We start from the raw sequence: 20874 nt of genomic DNA on the forward strand, positions 1-20874 counted from the left end.
TCCTCTTCTCACCTTAAAAATGTGTCCTCTAGTTTTGAACTCCCCAACCCTAGGGAAAAGACACCTGCCGTTCACCTTATCTATGGCCCTCATGATTTTATAAACCTCTATAAGATCACCCCTCAAAGTCCTACGTTCCAGTTTAAAAAAAAGTCCCAGCCTTTCCAGTCTATTTTTATACATCTCAAACCTTCCAATCCTGGCAACATCCTTGTAAATCTCTTCTGAACACTCTCAAGTTTAATAATATCATTCCTATAACGGGGCAACCAGAATTGCAAACCAGAAAAGGCCTCACCAACATCCTATACTCAAAGATCTGAGCAATGAAGGTAAGCATGCTAAACACCTTCTTAACTACCCCTGTCTACCGGTGATGCAAATTTCAAGAATTATGCACCTGAACACCTAGGTCTCTGTTCTACAGCACAATCCAGACCCTACCATGAATTGTATAAGTCCTCTCCTTGTTTGTATTACCAAAATACAAGACCTCACATTTGTCAAATTAAACTCCATCTGCACTCCACAGCCCACTGACCCAACTGATCAAGCTCTCTTTGTAATCTTAGATATCGTTCTTAACTGTCTACTATACCACCAATATAGCTGTATATTGGAATTTAAATGTTTATATCTTTGATAAAATCCAGAATAGGATTCTCTACACAATTCTTTTGGCTGCAATCATTGCAAATACTTTGGCTTTGTCTCTTGCAAAAGCACACTAGGTTCTATCATAATAACGAAAGCTTCCATCTGCCAAGATTTGCTTGTTACAATAAAACTGGAGAACTATTAACCTTTACAAACAGCATACAAGTAAAGTATTTGTAAATTCAACTGAAGGTGAGAATCTGAGAGTTCAAAAACAAATTAAAAGGCTTTGTCATTCTATTTTATCAGCGTAAGACATCCTAGCACTATTAAACTTCAATGGGTCAGCCATCAGGTAAATCACTCTAACAAAGAAATAGTGAGAATTAGCTGAAGGGCTTTAAGTAAATGGTTTGCTGTGGCAAGGACTATAAATTTGGACTTTTGTAGACAGCTGTGAAGATCAGTGCATCAGGAAAACTTCAACACTTAAATCTTATATTGTACAATAAAAAAATTGGCTCAGCAGAGTATAATCAACTACTACAATGTCATCATGCAGTATTTATGTAAACTTCAGTAGGCTTGCAGCACATCAGTTTTTATTACAACTTCAATCTCTTACCTTGAATGGGTTTGGTGTACTCCTGAATCTCACATCGAGCTGCTCCAGTAGCAACATCCCAAACAATGATCTTTCCTACAGTATCTGCTGATGCCAGACGTAGGGAATAGGGAGAACCAATACTATGGTGGTAGTTTTCTCTAGCCCACTTTACCTATGCAAATCAAAGCAGACTCCGAAATTAGACATGAAAATGCTCACAGAATTGAGTCAAGCAGCATCTTTTTTATTTATTTGTTCATGGGACCCAGGCATCATAGGTGAAGACAGCATTTATTGTCCATCACTTTTTGCCCTCAAGGTGGTGGTGGTGGTGAGCTGCCTTCTTGAACTGCTGCAATTCAGGGGTGATGGAGCGGGGAATAGGGTGGGTGAGTGTATTCCCAAGTCAGAATATTGTGGGGCTTGCAATATAACTTGCAGGTCGTGGTTCCCCCATGCATGCGCTGCCCGTGCCAGTCTAGGTGGCAGGGGTCATGAGCTTGGAAGCCATAGTCAAAGGAACAGTGGTGAGATGCTGCAGTGAATCTTGTAGGTGATAGGCACTGCTATCACTCTACATTGGTGGCGAAGTGAGTGAATGCTGAAAGTGGGGATGGGCTGAAAGTCGAACAGACTGCTTTGTTCTGGTTTGGACAAGGCGGCAGCTCACCACCAGCTTCTCATGGGGCAATTAGAGATGTGTATTAAATAATGTCCAGCCAGCAACACCCACATCACCTGAATGAATAAAATAAAAATGCTCTCATACACTTCCATACACTGCTACAAAAATAGCAGAAATAAAGGAATGGGCATTTCATAATAAAAAGCAATCTGACCAAATCTGACTTAGATCAAAAGCATTAACATCAACACAATAATACACACCACCTCCCAGATTCAAATGGCAAACTGACATCAATTCAACGAATAGAAAAAATTCAGTTCCTGTGTAGCAGCTAATGAAGATTATTGTTTTGGACTAATTATATGGAGAGGATAGCTAGACAAGGGAAACGTATGTCCAAGAGCATTAATTATAATCCCATCACATTTTCCCCATTAGTCCTCTTTCATTTGTCTAGTGAACATGTTGCCTTCCTAGCTGACACTTGTCCAGACCAGATCTTGTAGATAAGACACATTTGGTTTCCAAAGAATGTACAGCATACTTCTACAAAGTAACCTGATTGATAACATTCATATTTGATGCATTCTTTACTTCCTAAACACGGTGAAGAATCCAGGATGGATATTACATTACAGCCCCTAAAATTAACTGATTATGGGTAAGTCAATAGCAAATCAGCCTTGGCCTTAATAATGATCAAAAACAATCATGAAATTAGTCATCTTAATGTTTGGATGATTTATCCATTTGTGACAAATTTCATACTGACGTATCAAAGACAACTTCCTAAGTAATGCTACTTTACTGATTTTCCCTGCTCTCCCTAAGACTAACAGTGAATAGACCACAAATTAGTAACTCCTTAATGCACATTTTGACGCTGCAGATCCCTTTGAAAAGTAACCGGAGAACATGTTTACCCTTGACAATGTTTTTCATTAATGGGATACCCAACATTCTTCAGGTGTTCCTCCTCATTTACGAGTTTCAAACTGATTCAACTCTTCTTTCTTGCAGAATACTCACTTACCTTTCAACAAACTTTCAACTTAAACTGATAGCTCTGAGCATAAAAGAGTTGCAGAAGTACAAGCAAACAATTTTGTTACCATCTGCTGCTCATTTGTCACATCCTTCACTAGCTCACACATTTCTTTCAACCATGCAAATTATGCTCAGAATACATATAATTAAAGAGCACAAAATCAATCAAATCTATTAATTACTAGCTTTGTTTAAATGACAAGCATGCTGCAAAATATAGCCACTTAATGACATGCATAATTAAAATCTGATTAGTAGTTGATGAATATTGACTGGTAATTTTTCAAAACCATATTAACTGCTTTCAGGGAGGTGCCAAAAACTGAAACATAGGCAAAACATAACAAAATGCTGGCAATCTCAAAATGGAAACAGAAAATACGAGAATCACTCAGTAGCTAGGTACAATCCTGGACAAAAGAATGCAGGGTAAATATTTCAAGGCACCAACAGAAATATTGCCCATACCTTTCTCCCTCCAAAGTTGCTGCCTGACTCACTCAATGTTTTCAGCATTTTCCACCAAATACTGATTCCAAGATTACCTCCAGAAACCAAAGATAAAATAAACATAAAATAGCACTGACAGATAAATATCTGCAAATTATTTTAATTCATAACTTGTGAAAATTAAAGCACTTGGAGGAACATGAAAGCCTGGATTCTGTGATCAGAGTACAAACAGTTCCAACCATGCCTTGCAATCCCACTTCCCACAGGCTTTCTGTGGCCTTTGCACTGGAGTTTGTGGCTATTAGAAGTCAAAATCAGCATCCTTGAGCACAGCTGAGGTCCCGGAGGATTGGAGAATTGCTAATGTTGTTCCCTTGTTTAAGAAGGGTAGCAAGGATAATCCAGGTAGTTATAGATTGGTGAGCCTGACGTCAGTGGTGGGGAAGCAGCTGGAGAAGATACTGAGGGATAGGATCTATTTACATTTGGAAGAAAATGGGCTTATTAGTGATAGGCAGCATGGTTTTGTGCAGGGAAGGTCATGTCTTACCAACTTGATAGAATTCTTTGAGGAAGTGACAAAGTTGATAGATTAGGGAAGGGCTGTAGATGTCATATACATGGACTTCAGTAAGGTGTTTGATAAGGTTTCCCATGGTAGGCTGATGGAGAAAGTGAAGTCGCATGGGGTCCAGGGTGGACTAGCTGATGGATAGAGAACTGGCTGGGCAACAGGAGGCAGAGAGTTGTAGTGGAAGGGAGTTTCTCAAAATGGAGAACTGTGACCAGTGGTGTTCCACAGGAATCCGTATTGGGACCACTGTTGTTCGTGATATACATAAATGATCTGGAGGAAGGTATAGATGGTCTGATTAGCAAGTTTGCAGATGACACTAAGATTGGTAGAGTAGCAGATAGTGAAGGGGACTGTCGGAGAATGCAGCAGAATATAGATAGATTGGAGAGTTGGGCAGAGAAATGGCAGATGGAGTTCAATCCAGGCAAATGCGAGGTGATGCATTTTGGAGGATCCAATTCAAGAGCGAACTATATGGTAAATGGAAAAGCCCTGGGGAAAATTGATGCACCGAGAAATCTGGGTGTTCAGGTCCATTGTACCCTGAAGGTGGCAACGCAGGTCGATAGAGAGGTCAAGGCGGCATACGGCATGCTTTCATTCATCAGATGGGCTATTGAGTACAAGAGTTGGTAGGTCATGTTGCAGTTGTGTAGGATTGTGGTTCGACCACATTTGGAATACTGCGTACAGTTCTGGTCGCCACGTTACCAAAAGGATGTGGATGCTTTGGAGAGGGTGCAGAGGAGGTTCACCAGGAAGCTGCCTGGTATGGAGGGTGCTAGCTATGAAGAGAGGTTGAGTAGATTAGGATTATTTACATTAGAAAGACAGAGGTTGAGGGGGGACCTGATTGAGGTCTACAAAATCATGAGAGGTATAGACAGGCTGGATAGCAAGAAGCTTTTCTCCCCAGATTGGGGGACTCAATTACTAGGGGTCATGATTTCAAGGTGAGAGGGGAAAAGTTTAAGGGAGATATGCGTGGAAAGTTCTTTAATCAGAGGGTGGTGGATGCCTGGAACGCGTTGCCAGCGGAGGTGGTAGAGGCGGGCACGATAGCATCATTTAAGATGTATCTCGACAGAAACATGAATGGGCAGGGAGCAGATGGATACAGATCCTTGGAAAATAGGCGAAAGGTTTAGATAGAAGATCTGGATCGGCGCAGGCTTGGAGGGCCGAAGGGCCTGTTCCTGTGCTGTAATTTTCTCTGTCCTTTGTTCTTTATGATACCCCCTACAGGGATCTATGAAAAGGGGAAGCAATTGTAAATCACCTTATTCAATCAAATTGAAGGATAATTACTAAGACATGCAGATTCTTAAACCATAAACTATAAGATTGAATATTTAATTCAATGTAAAATCATCTAAGGACAACTTTGTTTCAATATTGCCAACAAAAACTAAAATCTGAAGGAATGAGATTCTACACTTATAAAAGAAAATTTTCAGCTTCAGAGTGGATATTTGGCTTGTTTAATTAAGAAGTACCATTCTACTAAGAATTCATTCAGGCTTTAAAGGGCATGCCCTAACTTTTATAGGTATGTTTACTGGGCATTTATCATGTAGGTACCATTACTTTGCGTGTTTGTACTCTAAACTTACAGATTGAAATGGCTTATTATCTGAAATGGAACAGTCTTGAATGCCTCAGTTAAATATGCCTCGACTACATTCCAGATCCTAACCGCTCGCTGCATCAAAACAGTCCTCCTTGTGTCATCACTGTTTCTTGTGACAATTATCTTAAACCCATGCCTTCTTGTCCTCAATCCTTCCATCAATGGGAGCAATCTCTCACGATCAACTCTGCCCAGGGTTCTCCTGACTTGAATACCACCATCAAATCTCCTTTCAACCATCTATTCCCCAAGGAAAATAACTCCAACATCTCCATCCTCTCTACATAACTGAAGCTCCTCATGCCTGAATTGACACTTGTAAATCTTTTCCGCACTGTCTACAAAGCCTTCACATCCTTCTAAAGTATGGTGCTCAGAACTGGACACAACACTCCAGTTGATGAGAACCAGAGTTTTATAGAAGTTTAACAGAACTTCTTTGAACATTGTTAAAAAGACACATGAAGCTGAAGCATTTTGCCTTGCACTTACCAGGATGAAAATGCAAGAAATTAACTTTAGAAAGGAAGCAACATTTTAAAAAGCATGAGAAGAGGGAGATGATTGGTTGGACTAAGGTTGTCATGTAGATGCAGCTACAACTGTTAACGTTCTTAGGTAACTGATTAAATTCAAAAAGGGCAAGTCAAATCTGATTGGTCAGATTTTGCCATGTGGATGCAGCAAGGATTGGCTATTTCCAATGCCATTCATCAGTGAAAAAGGTGCAAATGAATCACACAGCAAACGCAACTGAAAATCTAAACTTGGTCTCTGGAGTAATTCTTAGCACCGTAAGGATGATATATTAAATGCAATCCAATAGCAGAATCAGATCTACTGTGTTGCAAAGTTAGTATAGTACTTGTGAATTGGAAGGTGGGATGTTAGAACTTGTTTGAAAAATGGTAGGGGGAGCAACAGTGCGTGGTCCCTTTAAAAGATGTGCTTTTCTCATTTTTAGGAAAAAAAGTCTGCAGGCAGTAGCAGAAGCACAGAGTTCTTGAAATTGAAACATTGTATCAAAAAGCTATACTGTAGCAGGCAAAGCAGCATTTTTACCAAGACAACAGGTTTTTGAATTTAGCCAATTAATTTAAACCAGGCCCAAGATACCAAAACCCAATTAAGTTTAAATCTGATGGTTTTGAAAACCTTGGACCAATCTTATTGTAAGAAATTCATAGATCATTAAGGGTATAAAAGAATCGGTATGAGAGTCAACTGTCATCTGCCAAGAGAACAGCTCTCAGCTATAAAAGAAAGAATCACCGGCTGTCACAGAAATCTCTAAGTTCTCAGAGTAAGCATCATCTAAATAAAGGTACTACGGCACTTCTATCTAATGTTCTTGACACAAGAATTTGAAGGAGAAAGGTGCCCTGACTGGAGGACAGCGGAGAAGGCAAAGAACATTCTGGAAGACTTATCCTGGCTGTAATTTCAAGATACTAAATTTTAAGTTTTTTTTACTAAGTTGGTTTATATAAGTGGAACTTGTATTTGTTGAAACAGCATACCATTAGAATTTTGTTTTATTCAGGAATAGTTAGTAGTTAAGGGGGAATTGTTTGGTTTGTTAGTAGTTCTGTTAATTTATTTACTGTTAGAGTTAGATAAATATATTGTTACTTGTTGATTGTAGAGTGAGTTACAGGAATTTTATTTCATTTAACTATCCCCTTTGTAAAGGAGTGGTTATACTATTTTCCCACATTTCCTCTAACAAGTTACAAGGTAGGGCAAGCCTCTCTGAATATTTTGGTTTCAATTATCAGAGGGGTTCATCTCTTCTCCGCAACAAATGTTGGATACTATGTTCTGAATTTTGCAGGCACGGGCTGGTTGAGCACACAGTCGCATGGTGTTCTGAAGGCTCATTTGACTCAATGTTAACTCATTTTTTTCTCCACAGATGTTATTAGAATTGCTGAGTTTCTCCAGCAATTTCTGTTTTTGTTTCAGATTTCCAGCATCTACAGTTCTTTGTTTTAGTTAAGTTTAAGGGACATGTTTTTTTTGACACAGTCTGCCAGTCATTGGGACATACAGCCTAAATACCTGGCATCACATTGACACTGACACTCACATATCACATTACTCACTTGTGCTAAAGACAGAATATGTTTTGAGCTTGATGGCTGCATCTTAATACTAGATAATATTACTCATGCTTAGAGCAAAGTAGCAGCATGAGACACTTGCTTCATATGTTGCTTAAGTTTTTAAGACATCTTCCTCCTTCTAAAATAATAAAAGTGTGTCTTGGCACCCTAATGCCCTTATTTCTATATTAAAAGCTGTTATTTATAAAGCAAAGGATACTATATGTTTTACTAATCGTCTTCACAACCTGACGGCACACCTTCGGTGATTTATGCACGTATGTTCTTAACAATGTGTCACTAGTAAAACTGAAAGTTGTCTTACAAATTCTAAAATAGAAAGTGAAAGTACTGAGTAATTAATTGTTAAAGGAGCAGTGTGCTTTAAAAGCCTTTTATGTTGAATAAATTGCCAATTTGTTTTGTTTTAACATTTGCCAAACAGTAGGATCCATTTCAGTGAATGTAATCATTAGCATGAATGTATAATACTTTGGCAGATCCCCTTCAAATCTAACTAACAGCCTCTCTAAACGGTCATGTTTTAATTGGGAAGAAAGGAGAAGAACCGAATTTATCATTGATAATGGATGTGCAATATAATTACAAGTTAATACAAACAGTGAACAATAATGATTACCTTCACAACATTTGCTTTGTGTCTTTCCAAAACTTGAATTGTCTGTGATGTGCACGGATCAATAATCAATACAAGTGAATGACAACCATGGGCAATTAAACCTTGCCAACCCCTGAAAAAAAAATAGGTGCAATTAATTACTTATAGACAGAAAACAACACAGCATATAAAACATTCCCATAAAAATGCTTCACCGATCCAAGCATAAAGCTTTCTTCAAAATTATACCTCCAAATCGAACAAACATTAATTATTTACACATAACATTTACCCATGCATAAAAGACATCAATATCCGGATTCAACCACAGACGTAAAAAAGATGTCAAGGTTGCCTTTCTAGTTTCTTAATTACCTTCAGTTAGTAAATTACACAATATAAATTAGGGATGTGTGTGAAGATCCACCATGAGCATACTGAATGACCTGAGCAGAGCCACATGGTTCACTCCTGGTCCTTTATTTTGTGTCCTTATAACAGCCTACTCCTCTTCTAATTTCTCATCTTCTAAGTTGATTTACAGATGCTAGTCTCATCCAGAACAACATGGCAAATAAAACAAGTAGGGCTTTGATAAATTCAAGCTGTGTAGTTCACAGAAAAAAAATCTTTCAAAATGGCATTTCCTTCTGTTTTCACAATACACACTGCATTCTAACAGGCTTAGAACCATGAAGTGCGGCTTGCAGATAGCAGCATTTTCATATATGAACTCCAAATTGCCTGAAAGCACTAAACATTTATTTATAAAAGTGTGAGCTCTGCTCATGAACGGTAAAGTTTGAACACTTTCCTGAGCATTAAAAAAGTCTCTGCTTTACATTATAAGATGTCCAGTAAGTCCAAAGGAACTCTAAAGATAATTTTAAACCCAGGTTGACATTGCACTGAAATTAGGCCTCACATGTTGATCCCTAGCAAGGTGGCTTCCATCAATAGTATCTCTCCTAGTTGCCTTCCAGTCAGAACGGGAACTGACATTATCATTTTGCATCACTGTGAGAAGAAAATCTCTTCATAGCAACATGAGGGAGACAGCATTACCACCTCAAACCAGCAATGCCAACCCACAGTTCATCTTTAGTGGTGGTCGAGTGTAGGCAGCCAGTTAAAACCAACACTTCATTTATCCACTATCTGGAGGTTACAATATTAAATAGATGCTGCTGTTCAGAAAACTAATCTTGGCACCTTCAGGCATCTTGGATGCAAAGGGTTCTCTCAGTTTAGATTGATCACTGGGGTTTGCCATTTCCTCATAGAAAATTACTCAAAATTCACTCAAAAAGATGAGAAAATAAATCTTTCCATTATGCAGATGTCTAATTCTGATCAGGCTACAGAAAAATTAATTATTACCATAGCTGCACAAGAGAATGCAAGAACTCCTGTGTGGAGGCCATTGAAATTCTTTGTTAAAGAGCAAATCAATTCTGACACTATCCACACACGAGAAAATGTAATTGCCAAACTTACAATACTTCACAGGTTAAAGCCAGGTTAGCATTTCAATATGAAGATAGTTAATAGGTTTATTGCAATGCAGATTACTAAAACAGAAACACCAGAAAAGAAATCTTCTGTCTTCTGACTACATGATCTGATATTAAAAATTGAATTTAACTCATTTAAAAATGAATTTTTAAGATCCGAGTGGTACTGCTTAACATTACAGCAATAGAATCATCATCATAGAATCCTTATAGTGTGGAAGGCATCAAGTTCACACCGACCCTCCGAAGAGCATCCACCCAGACACACCCCCTACGCCATCTCTGCATTTCCCACCCTAGACACTATGGACAATTTTGCACGGCCAATCCACCTAACCTGCACATCAGGCACCATGGGAGGAAACCGGACCGCCCAGAGGAAACCCACGCAGACATGGGGAGAATGTGCAAACTCCACACAGACAGTCGCCAGAGGCTGGAATCGAACGCAGGTCCCTGGCACTGTGAGGTAGCAGTGCTAACCACTGAGCCACTGTGCCGCCCCTGTAAGCTCTCTGCATCAGAAGCACTAAAATTGGGAATCCAATTACAAGTCTTTGGAAAGACATTTTAAACAAAAAAGTCCAACAAATAAAAAATTTGAGAAGGCTTATAACAAAATAACCAGTGATTCAGCATTTACTGTTTGCAGGTGCTAACAGACTATGGAAAGGCACATTTTGCTTTCACAGGAAAATTTGGTATGATGTAGAAAATAACAAGGGCAATTCTCTGTTATTTACATGTAAATAGCATACCACCTTTAGACAAAGAGATAGTGCAAGTTTAAGTATGTACACACCAAAATTTTCCTCACCCCCATGATTAGCTTTGTGTGGTTTACTGACCAGCGTTCAATACCCTGACGCTTCTGTATTTGCAAAGTAGTTACAAATTAAACCAGCCACAGATATTTAGGGCCAACAATCAGTAGTATTGATACCCTTTTGATTATATGACAAATGTTAGGAACTGCTAATCAAGTTCTCAGAGATAGCAGGAACTGAAGATGCTGGAGTCAGAGACAATACAGTTTGGAGCTGGAGGAACACAGCAGGCCAGGCAGCATCAGAGTGGCAGGAAAGTTGATGTTTCAGGTCAGGACCTGCCTCTCTCTTTCTCAAACATTTCAAATTTGACTATCTCAAATCTTTCTTTCTTCCTGTTTATTCCTCTTTCTGTATCTGATTTGATGTGAAGTTTGCCCACATCCATTCTCCCAAAGATCTCCTTTTTATTTCTCAATCCTTAAACCTCACTGAATGTGGACACATCCTGTTGACTGAGCAAATGCTCTTTCACTGGTTGTAGCATTATCAGCTTACACTTTCAGCTGCATAATGGCTAACACTTTCTTTGAACTGCAGGGTGCAGGGCCAGTGGAACAAATAATGAGCATGGTTAGATGTCCTGCTCCAACCAAATTTGGTCCAATAAATTGTATTCATCAACTTGAAATTAATGCTGAACCATTACATTTTCACATTTTATTTACAATTAAAATTAAATTGCTGTATCATCTTCAATGTCAATTACCAGCCTCATTAAAAGTAAAGGTCGATATTCCCAACAGTAATAATCTGCAACATTAAACTCAAGTAATTAACTCTGTTTTAAACAACATATTTTTATCAGACATAAATATATCTTTTGTGGATTTAGCACACAATAGACAATTGAAATATATGATAAAACTGACAAGTCTTTGCTAGTTTCAACAAACAATGATCTCTATGTTAAACGCTCATACATCTGTCCTCTCCCCAAACACAGAGGTAGCAGTCACCTTACTCTGTGGTACAGTAACCTCTAATTTTAACCTATTCAATTCCATGCTCTGCTTCATTATTTAACAGGTTGCTTCCTATACATTATCTTTCAAAATAGCTGAAAATTTCAATTATTCAAACAACAGAAACATTCATGTCATATGGTCTCTTTTGAGCATTTGTAATATTGAACTCAAGTCCTTGGGGGAAAAGAGGTGAATTCCTAACCTTGCTACAAGGCATAGCAAAAGATTTGTCCATAAGAATGGTTTAGATTAGTAGCAGTCATCAGAGTACAACATCTAAGTAATGAAAAGAACCCTGTCCTTTGAATTGTGCATATACGGATTTGTAGCATAAGAAAATTTCATATGACTTATAATCTAGCAGAATAAAGCAGAATTATTAATAACTTGCATTAAAAAATAAAAATCATGTTAAATGTTTGGAGGCACAGCCAGATTTCCATCACCCAACCCTTCCTCCACAACACATTGGTTCTCAGGAATATATAACAAATGTCAGCTAAAAGTCATTAAACCGTTGGCTCTAAAATGAGCTTAGGTTCATTTTGAGCACAAACATCCATCTTTTCAAAACCAGATAAATTCTAACTTCATTCCCCAAAATGCAAAAAGCTGCAACTGAAAACTCAACTTATTCTTTAATGACTATTGGGAATTTGAGACAAACTAGCAGACCAATTAAACAAAAACTTGCTTTGATAGTATTGTTGATGCATAAATTTATGTTGTTTTTAAAACCCAGAAAGCATATGCAACTCCTCTATATTCCTGATCAATTCAGATTAACATGTATATCAAACAAGAAATTATCACCATAATACTAAATTAACATATTGATCATTTAGCCATTGCTGATTATTTTCTCCAGAATGGCTAATTAATATAACATGCCTAAATAACTTTTATTATACAATATCAATGCTGAGGTTTAAACCTCAAAGCAATTGAACATATGAAAACTTAATAGAATGTATAAAGTAGGACAAACATTGCTCACAAAGAATAAAATAATTACAAATTCGGGCTGTGTCTCACATCCAATTTTCTAAATTGAAACATATTCTGTTCAAATTTAAAAGAAAGATATCTTACCATCAGTATTCATCCTTAAATGACTACAAAACCTTCTAGTCCTTTTAAAGTAATGACCAATACGAGAGGAAACAGTTGTGTAAAATGAGTGCTAGAATTCCATCCCATTTGGTTTTCCCATGTCTTTCAATCTACCCTCTAATCTACTTTGTGCGCGCACCATTTTCATCTCAATGTGTTATGCTTTTAATTCTTTTGTGCATCTGCTAACTTCGACAGGACAACTTGTGATATGCCAGTCTACTACATGTACACACACATTCTTTAGAGGGACAAATGACTGAATGTCAAACAGGCTGCTGATTCTGTGCCCTTCCAACTCTGGCCTTTTGTGCATTCACTTCTCCTTCTGCCCCACCAATGGCAACAAGACCTTAAACTCCAAAATTCCTTTCCTTAATCCAATGGCTTTTGTGCCTCCCTCTCTTACTTTAATGCAATCCTTAAGTCCATCCTCCTTGAGCAAGTGTTTCAGTCACACCTCCTAGTATTTCCTTTGCAAATTCAACAATTATTTTCTCCCATTCGTGGAAAATGGGCACAATGACTCAGAGCAGTATTTATTGCCCTTTTCTAGGTATCCCTCAGCAGGTATGCAGTGGCATTCTTTCTGAACCACTGTGGTCCATGTGTCCACACAATAACTCCAATCAAAAAGGGATTTCCATGATTTCTAACTAGTGTGATGAGGAATATTATGTCCACATCAGGAAGTTCTTAATATAAGTTTCGCCCTTGAAATCTTGGCAAGTTGCAGCACTGGTGTCATCATACACTAATGTCATGGTTCTCACTAACGGATGAAGTGTCAAACAAGGAGGCAGCTCTGGTGCTTGACTGTATTCTATCACAATCTTAACATGTGATACAATGGTTTGGGAAAATCAGGAATTAAGCCATTCTCTGATCTTTGATCATGCCTGCAGTATTCATGTGGCTGGTCATGCTGAACTTCTGACTTAAGGTAACACCAACCACTTCCCCTCCCCTCTCACCCTAGGATGGTGATAGGGGTGAGGGACACAACAATAGGAATTGCAGCAAACGTTAAAGCCGGTGGGCATTGGTATTTAGGCTCCTTATTGCTGGAAATTATCATTGCTTGCCAGGCATAAGCCCAAGGTCGCATGTTGTCCAAGTCATGCTGGATGTGGCTGCGACTAATTAATTATCTGAGCAATTCTGAATAAAGCCGAAAATTATGCTATCATCAGCAGCCTTATGATGGAAGGAACTCAATAATGAGGCAGTTGGATGAGTTAGATTAAGGATGCTGCCATGAGAAAGACTTGCAGCGATGTACTGGGGCTGAAATGATTGGTCTCCAACAAGCATTGTTCTGTGTGTTAGGTATCCCTACAATCAGTTTTGCCCAATCTCCACTGAGTTCTAGTTTACTAGGGCCCTTGGTGTCCCATTCAGTCAAATCAAGAGCAGTCATTTTATTTCATTTCTGGAATACAACTTATGCCATGTCTACACAACAGCTGCAATCCACTGTGGAGTCAAGTGTGCTTGAGTGGATCCAAAATGGAGCATTAATTATCAGGGAGAAATTGCTACTTAGCAGCACTGTTATTCTTCCATCACTTTAATGACTGACACTAGCCTTAGGATGACACAGCAAACAGAGTTGGCTTGCAAATTCCTGCTTCAAGACAAGTTTGATCTTTAACTTAAATCTTCAGAACTAAGAAGCCCCTAAAAACCAAAAAGTAACCTGAGTAAATCACTAAAACAGTCCTTGAAAAGAAAAGTTACTTTGACCCATGTAATAGACGCAAGACATATCTACTATTGCTCAGATTCCATTGTAACTATTAGATGTTCAGCTGCGAGCTGCTACATCTCTTCTGTGCAGTTGGTATAGCCACATAACACAATGGAGCATTCCTTTAGTGTGTAGATAGGACATATGATCCACAAAGACGGTAAAGTGGTCACTCCTATCAAAACAATCACTGAGATGCAGCTGTGTCAGTCAAGACAGGATCACGTTAGTTATCTTCTCGTTGACTCTCTAGCCACCTCTTGCAAGCTCAGTTTGGCATCTATGTTCCTCAGGACTCTTGTATGATTCCTTGGTGCAATATGATGTTCACACATTCTGTCCCTTTTATTTTCTGGTAACAATAAACCTCATCACTACCTGCACTCCCACCTTCTCGTTTAACTTTGATTTTTTTCTAATATATCATGCAACTGAACCCTCTTCTTTCCTCCCCACCCAACCAGCCCACAACTTTTTCAGCCAAGTTGTCTATGTTTCTAAAAGACAGTGGTGGAGTTGGGGCAGGGGAGCTGATCTTGCCAATCATAAAACTGGCTCCACTCTTACTGAACACTCAAATGCTTTGCATGCAGAGAGAAGGGTATTCATAAACACTGGGTTTTCAGAGAAGATTTGGTAAGCCTTACAATACCACGTAAGGACATCAAAATAAAGTTTAATCCAGGAAATATGATGTATTACAAAAGAGAGAGAGAGACAAAAAGGGTGGTAAGATTACAGGTACTGTTGGGAAAAACATGGTAACCAAATAGTTAGGGTGCATTCCTCAAGATGAATTGGTACTGATTATGCACTTTCAGAATCTAAACAAGTCAGTGTCATTATCCCAGCTGATGATACCACTAGACAATGAAATGAAATCTAGTCTGATAATCCATTTTTTTTTTTATTTTATTTCATTTCATGTGGTGGTCATTCACTGAACCAGTCACACAGGTTGCAAAGTTTCCTTAGCAACAGAACAAAAGATTTGTTTTACACAAAAGACAAAACAAAAGATCACATTATCTAGATGTAGAACAGTTAGAAAAAAATCTTAAATCACCCAGTAAAGCAAAGTTTCAAACAACTGCAGAACAGGTTTACAAAGATGTTGCTGGGACTGGAAGGTTTGAGTTATAGGGAGAGGGTGAATAGGTTGTTATAGGGAGAGGGTGAATAGGTTGGGGCTTTTTTTTGCTTAGAGCATCAGAGACTGAGGGCTGATTTTATAAAGGTTTATAAAATCATGAGGGGCATGGATAGGGTGAAAAGCCAAGGTCTTTTTCCCAGGGTGGAGTAGTCCAAAACTAGAGGGTATAGGTTTAAGGTGAGAGGGAAAAGATTTAAAAAGGACCCGAGGGGTAACTTTTGCACGCAGAGAGTGGTGTGTGTACGGAACAAGCCGTCTGAGGAAGTGTTGGCGGCTGGTACAATTACAACATTTAAAAGTATCTTGATGGGTATATGAATAAGAAGGGTTCAGGGGAATATGGACCAAATGCTGGCATATGGGTCTAGGTCACATTGGGATTTCTGGTTGGCACAGACGAGTCGGACCAGAGGGCCTGTTCCCATGCTGTATGATTCTGTGATGCTGCTAATGTGCTTCTACTATTTTATGACAGGCACCCATCCAGAATACACTCTCTGCCTTTAGTATCCTCAATAGTTTCTACAAGTGATGTTCAACACGGAGTACGAATCTATCAACAATGGAAATGTGGTAGATAACAATCACCAGGAGGTGCTATACTTTTCCTACAAGTATTCATTCAATTTCCTTTGCAAGTTATTATTGAATCTGTTTCCAGATTCTTTTAAACAATACATTTGAGATCACAGAACTTTCACCATGACAAACAAATATTCTGAAATTGGCAAAAAAAACTCATTTGAATCAGTGTTCTCTCTGATCCACAAAACATCAGACGCAGTTTTGCCTTATTTTTCTATCAAATTATTTATGCTTTTGAATTTCTATCCGATTTCCTCAAGCCGCAGTTTTAAGAAGGACAGCTTCAGCTCTCCCACATAACTGATGCCTCTCATCCCTATTACTATTCTTCTAAATTTCTTCCACGCTCTGTCCAAGGCTTTGGAATCCAAGCTGAACTGACTGACATCTAATCTCAAAATTATATTTTTCTCAGTATCAACCAATCTCTGCAGAAAGTCTATCATTCCATCATCATTTCTCACTGGTCATGTGCTATCGGCAGATCAAAATTATAATTCATAATAGCTGGGTATAATAAAGAATTTGATGGATTTAGTTGGCAGATTGAACACAATGAAAAGATATGCAACTGACATTAAGAACACAGTAAATTTCTCCAGGCTGCTGACTTAAAATATTCTGAAACAGATGTATTTTCGCAAGTATAATTTGTAAATCTAATATATTTTGACAGCTGAATTATGTATGCAGGTTTAACAAAACAGCTAGTCAGATTTTTGTACCTCTGACCAGAATAATGTTTTAAGACTGCACATAAACATGTATTTCCTTATCTTAAGTATACCCTAACATTAGAATCTTCTTAAAAGGTTGCGTGAAATTCTTTACAGAAAGGGCCAAAAGTTGCCTTTAAGTATCAGTCACAATTCAGTTGCTATTATTCTCACTTCAGAGTCAGAAGGATGCAGGTTCAAGTCCCATTTCAGGGCTACAGCACAAAAGTCAAGCCGATACTCCAGTGTGGTATTGAGGGAATGCTACATTTTCCAGATGGGATGCCTACTCAGGTGGATACAAAAGACTCCAAGGCAATAGCTCAAAGGGGAGCAGGGGTGATAGCCCTACCAGCATGGCCAATATTTATCACTTAATCAACATTACAAAAAGACAGCTTTTTTTTCACAATTCAGTATGGACATCACTGATTGATCTTCATCACTTTGCTGTTTGTGGAAGCTTTTTTTAATTTGTTCACAGGCTGTGAGCACCACTGGCTGAGCCAGCATTTATTGTGTGCCCCTAATTGTTGTGGTGAGCTGCCTTCTTGAAGCTGCAGTTCATAGGTACATGTACGGTGTTGTTAGGAAGGGAGATCCAGGATTTTGAACTAGAAACACTGAAGGAACAGCACTATAGTTCCGAGTCGGAATGGTATGTGACCTGGAACTTGAGGTGGTTATGTCCTTCCAGGTGACAGAGGTTGTAGATTTGGAATCTTCTGCTGAATAAGCCTTGACGAGTTGTTGCAGTGAATCCTGTAAATGGTGCTCACCTCTGCCACTGTGGTTGGTGCTGGAGATTGAATGTTGAAGGTAGTAAATAAGTCACCAAACAATCAGGCTGTTTTGTCAAAAATGAGTTTCTGAAGTATGTTGGAGCTGCACATAGCCAGGCAAATGGGTAAGGAGTATTCCATCACATTCCTGATTTGTGCCTTTTAAGACAGTAAACACGCTTGATGGAAAAAGAAGTTGTTCCAGGATCCCTTGCCTGTAACCTGCTTTTGTAGCCACGGATTTATAGAATTGTCCAGTTCAGTTTCTTGTCAATGATAGTCCTCAGGATATGGATAGTGGGGGAACTCAGTGACAGTATTACAGTTGAATGTCAGGGAAAATGGTCGGATTGGCTCTTGTTGCAGGTGACCACTGCCTGACCCTTAAGTGGAAAGTAATATTTATGTCATACATCTTGTCTCACAATCAAAGAGATTGGATGTTGTTCAGTTCTTGCTGCACATGGACACATGCTGCTTCAATTTCTGAGTGATCATGAATGGTGATGTACACTGTGCAATTGTCAGCAACATGCCCATTTATGAGTTTATGATGGATACAATATAGTGCTTGAGGAATCCCTGCAGTGATCTCCTGGAACAGAGTTGAGTGACCTCCAGTAGACATAACCATCTTCCTTGACACGAGGAATAGCTGGTACCAGAAAGTTTCCCCTGATTCCCACTGACTTCAGTTTTGTTAGGGATCCTCAAAATCCACACTTTGTCAAACACCACCTTAACATCAAAGACAGTCACTCTCACCTCACCTCTGGAATTCAGCTCTTTTGTCCATGTTTAGACCAAGGCTGTAATGAGACCTGGTGGAATGCAAACTGAGTTTCGGTGAGCAGCTTATTGCTGACAAGCGCTGCTTCAATCACTTTGATGACAGTTAAAAGTAGACTGATGGGTTAGTAATTTGCCAGGTTGGCTTTGTCCACATGGGCAGGTAGATGGCAAAGTTGTAGCTGCAATGAATAGCTTAGATAGAGTGTGGCTAATTCAGCAGCATTGCTGGAATACTGACAGGCGTCATAACCATTTCAGTATCTAGTACCTTTAGCCACTTTTTGATAGCAGGCAGAATGCATCAAATTGGCTCAAAACTAGTATTTGTGACACTAGTCACCTCATTACGAAATGGATCATCCACCCAGTACTTCTAGCTAAAGGTGACTGCAAACGATTCAGCCTTATCTTCTGCATGATGTACCAGGCTCCCCATCATTGAGGACAGGGATGTTTCTGGAGATTCTTCAACCTGTTTGTTGTTTTTGTTGCGCATGATTTGGCTGCCACATGTCCTACATTACAACAGTAACTGCACTTCAAAAGTACTTAATTAGTTGTGATGCTTTGAGATGTCCAGCAGACATGAAAAGCAAGAAAATATTTTTCGAACATAAATATTTTAACTCCCAATATTCTTCCATTATGGTTTTAGCAAAGATTTGCAGCTCCAGTTGTGGATGAGGTTGTTGACTTGCTCGCTGTTTTCATTTAGACATTTCGTCACCATACTAGGTAGCATCCGATGAAGTGATGTTGTTCTACTCTGCTTGGAATTTATGCTGTCCGGTCTGTTATGGTGAGTTGTTTATCTCCCGTTTTTGTTCTATATGTTTTGTCCCACACAGAACAAAACACGAAATGACACGACTCACCATAACAGACCGGACAGCATAAATTCCAAGCAGAGTAGAACAACATCGCTTCATTGGAAACTCCACTGATGATGTTACATAGCATGGTGATGAACATCTGAATGAAAACAAGCCAGCTGGGTGAGCAAGTCAACAACCTCATTCTCACATTATCCCATAACTGATTTGAATTAATTAATGAAAAATCACTGTTGACTTTTGGTTTAAAACAGCCAAATTGAATTTTAAGCTTTAAGTGTAATATTCTATTCGCAAAAGTTAACACAATGATCACTTACTTTATGACATGAAATTAGGCATTCTTAAATAACAGTCCCAGCTAGAATTAGCTGTTAATTTGATGAGTAACAAACCTACTATGACAAAGAAGCTCAGTGAGGGTAGGTTACGTCAATTTGCACTAACATAGCAAATCATGCTGGAAAGGTACTATAGCCTTAGGTACTGTGCATAGGGTCACTCTGATAAGCACGAACACAGACTCAATCTGTACTGCTGAGTATTGTGTAAAGTGTCAGTCAGCCTATGTAGTTCTACAACTCAGTCTGCCCAGCCCTGACTGTTGTGGAGGCATCAGCAAATTCTTGCTACCACAGCTCGTTCTATACAGCCCTAAGTGTTGTGGAAGGTCGGTCAGTTTGTACAACACAGCTCAGTCTGTACAGCCCAGAGTGTAGCAGGGTGTCAGTAAATTTGTGCTCACACAGTTCAGTCTGTACAACCCTGGTTAATATAGAGAATATCAGTCAGTTTACACCAACACGGCTCAGTCTGACCAGCCCTTGGTGAAAGGTCAGTGAGTTTGTGTTAATAACTCAGTTTGTAAAGCCAACCGTTGTGAAGGGGATCAGTCAGTGTGCATTAACAAAACTCATTCTGTCCAGCACTGAATGTTGTGGAAGATTAGTCAGTTTTGTGTTTACACCTATGTCCGTACAGGCCTGATCAGTGTGTTTACAGGAAAACCACTCAGTGATAGTATCAGGCCCCAGAAGGCAGTTTCTAACCACCTCCCCCCGCCTTACTCACCAATCCACTGCCCCTCTGTTCTGGCCACTCAATGTTCCTGTTAAAGTCCTGGCGGAGAGTTTGATGTTCACTGTGTACTGCATCGTGCTTTCTCAAAATGTATAAATTATCCTCGTTCACAAGCAACAAGTCTCCGGTTCCTCACGATGAGCACAGTTTCCGGTTTGCCAGGTAAACAGGAAGTGATCCGCCCGGAACATTTCCGTGCCGTCCAGACCTCGGACCCCTGTCCCGCAAAACCCCGGCCCCAGGTTCCGGCCTGCAACGTCCTGCCCGGCAATACCACCATTGGCCAGGGAGGAGAGGGGAGGCGCTCTTCTCAGCAGCTCCTACAGTTCTTCATAGCTCCAGGAAACTTGAAAGCTTCATTTCAAAAGTTAAAAGAGATTTTAAAATCTCCCATTGTAAATTACGTGCTGTACCTGCATACCAAACTTTTTGCAATTCATGTACTAGGATGCACAGATCCCTCGGAATCTCAGAGTTCTGTAATCTCTCACCATTTAC

General features: G+C 39.2%; 1 protein-coding gene across 1 annotated transcript in view; it reads right to left on the bottom strand.

The window, feature by feature from the left end:
* The window catches only part of wdr11 (WD repeat domain 11), a 110508-nt gene extending 89939 nt beyond the window's left edge, over window positions 1-20569 (bottom strand). Inside the window, exons 1-3 of the mRNA XM_048609198.1 lie at window positions 20368-20569; window positions 8285-8396; window positions 1223-1376 (exon numbers count right to left, since the gene is read on the bottom strand). Of these exons, the coding sequence (XP_048465155.1) occupies window positions 1223-1376; window positions 8285-8396; window positions 20368-20450 (349 nt within the window). The 5' untranslated portion in view covers window positions 20451-20569. The remainder of the gene's footprint in view (window positions 1-1222; window positions 1377-8284; window positions 8397-20367) is intronic.
* Between the last annotated feature and the right edge of the window lie 305 nt (window positions 20570-20874).

The sequence above is a fragment of the Rhincodon typus genome, chromosome 20 (assembly GCF_021869965.1).
Source record: "Rhincodon typus isolate 14 chromosome 20, sRhiTyp1.1, whole genome shotgun sequence".
Lineage (NCBI taxonomy): Eukaryota > Metazoa > Chordata > Chondrichthyes > Orectolobiformes > Rhincodontidae > Rhincodon > Rhincodon typus.